The 11,793-nt window shown below is 32.2% G+C and overlaps 1 protein-coding gene across 1 annotated transcript; it reads right to left on the bottom strand.

Moving 5' to 3' along the window:
* Positions 1 to 10,067: 10,067 nt before the first annotated feature.
* slc10a4 (solute carrier family 10 member 4) lies at positions 10,068 to 11,505 on the bottom strand. Its single transcript, XM_068725274.1, has 3 exons — positions 10,843 to 11,505; positions 10,358 to 10,568; positions 10,068 to 10,121 (listed from the first exon to the last, which is right to left on the bottom strand). Exons 1-3 carry the CDS (start codon positions 11,358 to 11,360, stop codon positions 10,068 to 10,070), a joined length of 783 nt encoding a protein of 260 aa, XP_068581375.1. The 5' UTR covers positions 11,361 to 11,505.
* Between the last annotated feature and the right edge of the window lie 288 nt (positions 11,506 to 11,793).

Genomic DNA, 11,793 nt, shown 5'->3' with positions numbered 1-11,793 from the left:
TACGACTTTTTTTGACATGCTATAGTATGACTTTTTTCAACATTCTATATACTATGACTTTTTTCGATAACCTATATTATCACTTTTTCAACATGCTATACTATGACTTTTTCAACATGCTATACTATGACTTTTTTCGACATACTATATTCTGACTTTTTTCAACATGCTATACTATGACTTTTTTCGACATGCTATATATTATGACTTTTTTCGACATACTATACTATGACTTTTTTCAAAAAGCTATATTATGACTTTTTTCGACATTCTATATATTATGACTTTTTTCAACATACTATACTATGACTTTTTCGAAAGGCTATATTATGACTTTTTTCGACATGTTATACTATCACTTTTTTCGACATGCTATATATTATGACTTTTTTCGACATACTATACTATGACTTTTTTCGACATACTATACTATGACTTTTTTCGACATGCTATAGTATGACGTTTTTCGACATTCTATATATTAGGACTTTTTTCAACATACTATACTATGACCTTTTTCAACATTCTATATACTATGACTTTTCGACATGCTATACTATAACTTTTTTCGACATGCTATACTATGACTTTGTTCAACATGCTTTACCATGACTTTTTCAACATTCTATATATTATGACTTTTTTCGACATACCATAATATGACTTTTTTCGACATGCAATACTATGACTTTTTTCGACATGCAATACTATGACTTTTCAACATTCTATATATTATGACTTTTTTCGACATGCTATACTATGACTTTTCAACATTCTATATATTATGACTTTTTTCGACATACTATACTATGACTTTTTTCGACATGCTAGACTAAGACTTTTTTCAACATGCTATACCATGACTCTTTTTCAACATGCTATACTATGACTTTTTTCGACATGCTATACCATGACACTTTTTCGACATACTATACTATGACTTTTTTCGACATGCTATACTATGACTTTCTTCGACATGCTATACTATGACTTTTTTCGACATGCTATACTATGACTTTTTTCAACATGCTATAGTATTACTTTTTTCGACATGCTATACTATGACTTTTCAACATTCTAAACATTATGACTTTTTTCGACATACCATACTATGACTTTTTTCGACATGCTAGACTAAGACTTTTTTCAACATGCTATACCATGACTCTTTTTCAACATGCTATACTATGACTTTTTTCGACATGCTATACCATGACATTTTTTCGACATGCTATACTATGACTTTTTTTGACATGCTATAGTATGACTTTTCGACATGCTATACTGTGACTTTTTTCAACATTCTATATACTATGACTTTTTTCGACATGCTATACTGCGACTTTTTTCAACATTCTATATACTATGACTTTTTTCGACATGCTATACTATGACTTTTTTCGACATGCTATACTATGACTTTTTTCGACATGCTATATTATGACTTTTTTCAACATTCTATATACTATGACTTTTTTCGAAATGCTATACTATGACTTTTTTCAACATGCTATACTCTGACTTTTTTAAACATGCTATACTATGACTTATCAAAATGCTATACTATGACTTTTTTCGACATGCTATACTATGACTTTTTTCGACATACTATATTATGACTTTTTTCGACATGCTATACTATGACTTTTTTCGACATGCTATACTATGACTTTTTTCGACATGCTATACTATGACTTTTTTCGACATACTCTACTATGACTTTTTTCGACATGCTAGACTAAGACTTTTTTCAACATGCTATACCATGACTCTTTTTCAACATGCTATACTATGACTTTTTTCAACATTCTATATACTATGACTTTTTTCGACATGCTATACAATGAATTCAAAATTCTATACTATGACTTTTTTCGACATACTATACTATGACTTTTTTCATCATGTTATACTATGATTTTTTTCAACATACTATATTATGATTTTTTTCAACATGCTATACTATGATTTTTTTCAACATACTATATTATGACTTTTTTCAACATGCTATACTATGACTTTTTTCGACATGCTATATTATGACTTAAAAATTCTATACTATGACTTTTTTCGACATGCTATACTATGACTCTTTTTCAACATGCTATACTATGACTTTTTTCAACATGCTATACCATGACTCTTTTTCAACATGCTATACTAAGACTTTTTTCAACATACTATATTCTGACTTTTTTCAGCATACTATACTATGACTTTTTTCGACACGCTATACTATGACTTTTTTCAACATACTATATTCTGACTTTTTTCAGCATACTATACTATGACTTTTTTCGACACGCTATACTATGACTTTTTTCAACATGCTATACTATGACTTTTTTTGACATGCTATACTATGACTTTTCGACATGCTATACTGTGACTTTTTTCAACATTCTATATACTATGACTTTTTTCGACATGCTATACTGTGACTTTTTTCAACATTCTATATACTATGACTTTTTTCGACATGCTATACTATGACTTTTCAACATTCTATATACTATGACTTTTTTCGACATGCTATAGTATTACTTTTTTCGACATGCTATACTATGACTTTTTTCGACATACTATGCTATGACTTTTTTTGACATGCTATACTATGACTTTTTTCGACATGCTATAGTATTACTTTTTTTGACATACTACACTCATGCTATACTATGACTTTTTTCGACATGCTATAGTATTACTTTTTTCGACATGCTATACTATGACTTTTTTCAACATGCTATACTATGACTTTTTTCGACATGCTATAGTATTACTTTTTTCGACATGCTATAGTATTACTTTTTTCAACATGCTATACTATGACTTTTTTCAACATGCTATACTATGACTTTTTTCGACATACTATACTATGACTTTTTTCGACATGCTATACTATGACTTTTTTCGACATGCTATATATTATGACTTTTTTCGACACACTATACTATGACTTTTTTCGACATACCATATTATGACTTTTTTCGACATGCTATACTATGACTTTTTTCAACATTTTATATACTACGACTTTTTTTGACATGCTATACTATGACTTTTTTCAACATTCTATATACTATGACTTTTTTCGATAACCTATATTATCACTTTTTCAACATGCTATACTATGACTTTTTCAACATGCTATACTATGACTTTTTTCGACATACTATATTCTGACTTTTTTCAACATGCTATACTATGACTTTTTTCGACATGCTATATATTATGACTTTTTTCGACATACTATACTATGACTTTTTTCAAAAAGCTATATTATGACTTTTTTCGACATTCTATATATTATGACTTTTTTCAACATACTATACTATGACTTTTTCGAAAGGCTATATTATGACTTTTTTCGACATGTTATACTATCACTTTTTTCGACATGCTATATATTATGACTTTTTTCGACATACTATACTATGACTTTTTTCGACATACTATACTATGACTTTTTTCGACATGCTATAGTATGACGTTTTTCGACATTCTATATATTAGGACTTTTTTCAACATACTATACTATGACCTTTTTCAACATTCTATATACTATGACTTTTCGACATGCTATACTATGACTTTTTTCAACATTCTATATACTATGACTTTTCGACATGCTATACTATAACTTTTTTCGACATGCAATACTATGACTTTTTTCGACATGCAATACTATGACTTTTCAACATTCTATATATTATGACTTTTTTCGACATGCTATACTATGACTTTTCAACATTCTATATATTATGACTTTTTTCGACATACTATACTATGACTTTTTTCGACATGCTAGACTAAGACTTTTTTCAACATGCTATACCATGACTCTTTTTCAACATGCTATACTATGACTTTTTTCGACATGCTATACCATGACACTTTTTCGACATACTATACTATGACTTTTTTCGACATGCTATACTATGACTTTTTTCGACATGCTATACTATGACTTTTTTCGACATGCTATACTATGACTTTTTTCAACATGCTATAGTATTACTTTTTTCGACATGCTATACTATGACTTTTCAACATTCTAAACATTATGACTTTTTTCGACATACCATACTATGACTTTTTTCGACATGCTAGACTAAGACTTTTTTCAACATGCTATACCATGACTCTTTTTCAACATGCTATACTATGACTTTTTTCGACATGCTATACCATGACATTTTTTCGACATGCTATACTATGACTTTTTTTGACATGCTATAGTATGACTTTTCGACATGCTATACTGTGACTTTTTTCAACATTCTATATACTATGACTTTTTTCGACATGCTATACTGCGACTTTTTTCAACATTCTATATACTATGACTTTTTTCAACATGCTATACTATGACTTTTTTCGACATGCTATACTATGACTTTTTTCGACATGCTATATTATGACTTTTTTCAACATTCTATATACTATGACTTTTTTCGAAATGCTATACTATGACTTTTTTCAACATGCTATACTCTGACTTTTTTAAACATGCTATACTATGACTTATCAAAATGCTATACTATGACTTTTTTCGACATGCTATACTATGACTTTTTTCGACATACTATATTATGACTTTTTTCAACATGCTATACTATGACTTTTTTCGACATGCTATACTATGACTTTTTTCGACATGCTATACTATGACTTTTTTCGACATACTCTACTATGACTTTTTTCGACATGCTAGACTAAGACTTTTTTCAACATGCTATACCATGACTCTTTTTCAACATGCTATACTATGACTTTTTTCGACATGCTATATTATGACTTTTTTCAACATGCTATACTATGACTTTTTTCGACATGCTATACTATGACTTTTTTCGACATGCTATACTATGACTTTTTTCGACATACTCTACTATGACTTTTTTCAACATGCTAGACTAAGACTTTTTTCAACATGCTATACCATGACTCTTTTTCAACATGCTATACTATGACTTTTTTCAACATTCTATATACTATGACTTTTTTCGACATGCTATACAATGAATTCAAAATTCTATACTATGACTTTTTTCGACATACTATACTATGACTTTTTTCATCATGCTATACTATGATTTTTTTCAACATACTATATTATGATTTTTTTCAACATGCTATACTATGATTTTTTTCAACATACTATATTATGACTTTTTTCAACATGCTATACTATGACTTTTTTCGACATGCTATATTATGACTTAAAAATTCTATACTATGACTTTTTTCGACATGCTATACTATGACTCTTTTTCAACATGCTATACTATGACTTTTTTCAACATGCTATACCATGACTCTTTTTCAACATGCTATACTAAGACTTTTTTCAACATGCTATACCATGACTCTTTTTCAACAAGTTATACTATGACTTTTATCGACATGCTATACTATGACTTTTTTCGACATGCTATACTATGACTTTTTTCGACATACTATACTATGACTTTTTTCGACATGCTATACTATGACTTTTTTTGACATGCTATACTATGACTTTTTTCGACATGCTATACTGTGACTTTTTTCAACATTCTATATACTATGACTTTTTTCGACATGCTATACTGTGACTTTTTTCAACAATCTATATACTATGACTTTTTTCAACATGCTATACTATGACTTTTCAACATTCTATATACTATGACTTTTTTCGACATGCTATACTATGACTTTTTTCAACATGCTATACTATGACTTTTTTCGACATACTATACTATGACTTTTTTCGACATGCTATATTATGACTTTTTTTGACATGCTATACTGACTTTTTCGACATGCTCTACTGTGACTTTTTTCAACATTCTATATACTATGACTTTTTTTGACATGCTATACTGACTTTTTCGACATGCTCTACTGTGACTTTTTTCAACATTCTATATACTATGACTTTTTTCGACATGCTATACTGTGACTTTTTTCAACATTCTATATATTATGACTTTTTTCGACATACTATACTATGACTTTTTTCGACATGCTATACTATGACTTTTTTCAACATGCTATACTCTGACTTTTTTTGACATACTATATTATGACTTTTTTCAACATGCTATACTATGACTTTTTTCGACATGCTATACTATGACTTTTTTCGACATGCTATACTATGACTTTTTTCGACATGCTATACTATGACTTTTTTCGACATACTCTACTATGACTTTTTTCGACATGCTAGACTAAGACTTTTTTCAACATGCTATACCATGACTCTTTTTCAACATGCTATACTATGACTTTTTTCAACATTCTATATACTATGACTTTTTTCGACATGCTATACGATGACTTCAAAATTCTATACTATGACTTTTTTCGACATGCTATACTATGACTTTTTTCATCATGTTATACTATGATTTTTTTCAACATACTATATTATGACTTTTTTCAACATGCTATACCATGACTCTTTTTCAACATGCTATACTATGACTTTTTTCAACATGCTATACCATGACTCTTTTTCAACAAGTTATACTATGACTTTTTTCGACATGCTATACTATGACTTTTTTCGACATGCTATACTATGACTTTTTTCGACATACTATACTATGACTTTTTTCGACATGCTATACTATGACTTTTTTCATCATGCTATACTATGATTTTTTTCAACATACTATATTATGATTTTTTCAACATGCTATACTATGATTTTTTTCAACATACTATATTATGACTTTTTTCGACATGCTATACTATGACTTTTTTCAACAAGTTATACTATGACTTTTTTCGACATGCTATACTATGACTTTTTTCGACATGCTATACTATGACTTTTTTCGACATGCTATACTATGACTTTTTTTGACACGCTATACTATGACTTTTTTCGACATGCTATACTATGACTTTTTTCAACATACTATACTATGACTTTTTTCGACATGCTATACTATGACTTTTTTCAACATACTATATTATGACTTTTTTCGACATGCTATACTATGACTTTTTTCAACAAGTTATACTATGACTTTTTTCGACACGCTATACTATGACTTTTTTCGACATGCTATACTATGACTTTTTTCAACATACTATACTATGACTTTTTTCGACATGCTATACTATGACTTTTTTCAACATACTATATTATGACTTTTTTCGACATGCTATACTATGACTTTTTTCAACAAGTTATACTATGACTTTTTTCGACATGCTATACTATGACTTTTTTCGACATGCTATACTATGACTTTTTTCGACATACTCTACTATGACTTTTTTCGACATGCTAGACTAAGACTTTTTTCAACATGCTATACCATGACTCTTTTTCAACATGCTATACTATGACTTTTTTCAACATTCTATATACTATGACTTTTTTCGACATGCTATACGATGACTTCAAAATTCTATACTATGACTTTTTTCGACATGCTATACTATGACTTTTTTCATCATGTTATACTATGATTTTTTTCAACATACTATATTATGACTTTTTTCAACATGCTATACCATGACTCTTTTTCAACATGCTATACTATGACTTTTTTCAACATGCTATACCATGACTCTTTTTCAACAAGTTATACTATGACTTTTTTCGACATGCTATACTATGACTTTTTTCGACATGCTATACTATGACTTTTTTCGACATACTATACTATGACTTTTTTCGACATGCTATACTATGACTTTTTTCATCATGCTATACTATGATTTTTTTCAACATACTATATTATGATTTTTTCAACATGCTATACTATGATTTTTTTCAACATACTATATTATGACTTTTTTCGACATGCTATACTATGACTTTTTTCAACAAGTTATACTATGACTTTTTTCGACATGCTATACTATGACTTTTTTCGACATGCTATACTATGACTTTTTTCGACATGCTATACTATGACTTTTTTTGACACGCTATACTATGACTTTTTTCGACATGCTATACTATGACTTTTTTCAACATACTATACTATGACTTTTTTCGACATGCTATACTATGACTTTTTTCAACATACTATATTATGACTTTTTTCGACATGCTATACTATGACTTTTTTCAACAAGTTATACTATGACTTTTTTCGACATGCTATACTATGACTTTTTTCGACATGCTATACTATGACTTTTTTTGACACGCTATACTATGATTTTTTTCAACATACTATATTATGATTTTTTTCAACATGCTATACTATGATTTTTTTCAACATAATATATTATGACTTTTTTCAATATGCTATACTATGACTTTTTTCGACATGCTATACTATGACTTTTTTGACATGCTATACTATGACTTTTTTCAACATACTATATTATGACTTTTTCAACAAACTATACTATGACTTTTTTCAACATGCTATACTATGACTTTTTTCAACATTCTATATACTATGACTTTTTTCGACATGCTATACTATGACTTTTTTCGACTTGCTATACTATGACTTTTTTCGACATGCTATACTATGACTTTTTTCAACATGCTATACTATGACTTTTTTCAACATGCTATACTATGACTTTTTTCTACATGCTATATTATGTCTTTTTTCAACAAACTATACTATGACTTTTTTCGACAAACTATACTATGACTTTTTTCGACATGCTATACCATGACTCTTTTTCAACATGCTATATTATGTCTTTTTTCAACAAACTATACTATGACTTTTTTCGACATGCTATACTATGACTTTTTTCAACATGCTATACTATGATTTTTTTCAACATACTATATTATGACTTTTTTTAACATGCTATACTATGACTTTTTTCAACATGCTATACTATGACTTTTTTCAACATACTATACTATGACTTTTTTCGACATGCTATACTTTAACTTTTTTTGACATTCTATATACTATGACTTTTCAACATGCTATACTATGACTTTTTTCAACATTCTATATATTATGACTTTTTTCGACATACTATACTGTGACTGTTTTTTGACATATTATACTATGACTTTTTTTGACATATTATACTATGACTTTTTTTGACATACTATACTGTGTATACACGCTATTTAGTGCCTTAAATATATATATTCAAGAAGCCTAGTAGTAGTAACAATGTTGTAGTAACAACTTCGTAGTAACAACATCTCTGTATAGGCAACAACTGTCAAATCAAATAAAGAAAGTACACACCAATTATACTTTAACAATTATTATTCTCAGTTTTCAAATTTAACTGGATGGATTATAAATAATACATAGCAATACATAAATACATGTTCTTCTCATTTCAAGTAAAATGAGGACTGGATTTAAAGAATAACTCAAATAACAGAAAGCTTTTGAAAAATGTGCATCTTAAAATTAAGTAATTCATTTTAGAAAAATGAATTTCACTGAAATGCTTTGCAGTCTCTCTGACGTCATGTGAAATAACTTCTCTGACTCACGTAATAATACTCCTCGTTCCCTTTCCTCGTCTCCCCCGTGTGTCTACGTCTCACTCGAGTCAGGAAACTTGTCAAAATACCCAAATTTGATTGGCTGAGCTGCATCACGTGATGTGATTTAATGCCGCTGAACAAGTGCCGTAAAGGCTGAAAAAGCTGTGCCGGTTAAAATAAAAGCGCTCCGTCAAAATGTAATAATTCTCAATTATCTATCGGTTTTAGGTCCTGGGTCCGGATACAACGGCGTCTGGGTCCGGATCCGGACCGTGGTTTAACTATCATTTTTTTCGACATAGTATACTATGACTTCTTTATGACTTCTTTCGACATATTTTACACTTTATTTTTCTTTATTTTTCTCATGGCATACAATGCTATGACTTTGAGTGATGTACATTTTTTTATTTTACTATAATTTTTTACTTTTTAAGAAATAATAGAATATGATCTCTTATGACAGTGTTTATACTAGGGGTTTTTATTCATACTATGCCATTTCTTGACTCTTTATGACTTTTTATGACATATTTGGGAACGTGATTATAATATGCAAATACAATTCAAATGTAACCCTTTTAAAATGGGGATGGAGTCTGCATCAAGGCATCACTGCTGCCCAGCGTTACAGCCTGTTGTCTCCATGGTTGAAGATGATGCGGCCCTCCCTCATATGTGGCTTTTATCAAATAGGGGGGAGGAGCTCTTCCGGACACAGTGCCTCTGATGTCACTGTTCCTGTAGTCAGCATCCCCCTCTACTTATGACAGGAAAATTACGCAGTGCGCTTTTGGGCAAAGGTGCCTCCTTAACCGAAAGCACACACGGTCTAAAATAACCTCAGTTTAATTATTGAACTAATTCAACTCATTGATTACATGGAAAAGTAACTTTGAGAGACTTCTCTTAAATTACCTTTAGAACAATGTCGGCCACGCGCGTGTAGCGGTACCTCAGGATAACTCCCAAACCAATGGGGATGAGAGTGCTGCACAGGGTAAGGATGATGGCCCCGAAGGGCATGAGGTTGACCACGGGTGTGTTGATCCAGGCCCGGCTGTAGATCCACAGACACAGCGGCATCAGCACGAGCGCCAGCAGAGTGGAAGAGATGGTCATGACGATGCTGGGGAGGAGGAGAGCAAAGACGCACCGTTTAAACCACGAATGTGGTGTTTGGTCACAATGTTGAATCTTTTTTAAAGTTTGATAGAAAAAAAACCTCATTGAATTCAGGAAGCGTGTAGAACGTGTATGTCGTGCGTAATGTTGTTCCAACGTCCCCGTTACTTCAGTGCGTAATTTGCGGAATAAGACGCGCAAAACGTAGATCAACGTTTTGTTCGTCACCGTTCCACTTCATAACTCACTGTTTCTGGAGATGAGTACAGTTTACCTACCTCAGATTCATCTCCCCGTTCACCAGCAGAGACATGATATTTGATAAGTTTCCTCCCGGGCAGCAGCCACAGAGGAGAACAGCCATGGCCGCCACATCGTCCAGAGAGAAGGCTAAAGCCAACAGAAAGGCCACCAAGGGCATGATAACAAACTGACACACCAGTGCCAGCAGCACCCCGACGGGTCTGCGGATATGCTCCCCGAGCTGGCTAACCTCCACCGTGCAGCCCAGCCCCAGCATGGTGAAGCAAAGCACAAGTCCCACAAAGACATTGATTCCGTGGCTGAGCGGGGAATCCCAAAAGGCGGGCATCAGGTGAGGGGATTCCGTCGGCGGAGCGGCCATAAACTCAGCTCCGGCGGCAGTCCCGAATGCGCTGCCTTCGCGGAAGATGGCCACTAATCCCGCCACGACAGCGTCTTTTGGAGAATCCACAACTTGCTTCAAAGTGCCCGACATAAAGTCCATCATACCAGCATTCCGTGCGTCGCCGCCCAACAGGCTGGAGTTCTCCATGGCGCAACAGGAGAGGCAGAGGCTCGCGCGTAAAATGATTCCCCTAGTGGCGCACTGGCACGAATAATACGAATCAGCGCTCAGTGGTCGGAGGACGTGATGGTGCCATGGCACTGATAGCCTTACAGTGACTCTCAGAAACAGACTGGTGCCACGGATTGGCTCCCACCTATAGACGCACACAGCTGGAGGGAGCACACGGGCTAAAGCCTCAGAGAGAGAGAGAGTGGGTGGGCCAATCACTAACGCACAGGCTGCCTTTTTATAGCGCGCTCCGCTCCGTAATAAGGAGAACAGGTCCCCGGAATATCAATCCAATTATTACATATTCACAGTTTTTCATTTGGGGTATAAAACCCAGCCCAATAGAGATCGTCCTCTCTCTCTTCTGTAGAATTATAAAGACTAGAATGTAGACACATGGGACATGGAG

This window comes from Cebidichthys violaceus, unplaced genomic scaffold (assembly GCF_023349555.1).
Source record: "Cebidichthys violaceus isolate CVI_PGR_0920_01 unplaced genomic scaffold, fCebVio1.0.p SCAF_35, whole genome shotgun sequence".
In the NCBI taxonomy this organism is placed as follows: Eukaryota; Metazoa; Chordata; class Actinopteri; order Perciformes; family Stichaeidae; genus Cebidichthys; species Cebidichthys violaceus.
This window is presented reverse-complemented; position numbering and strand designations above follow the sequence as displayed.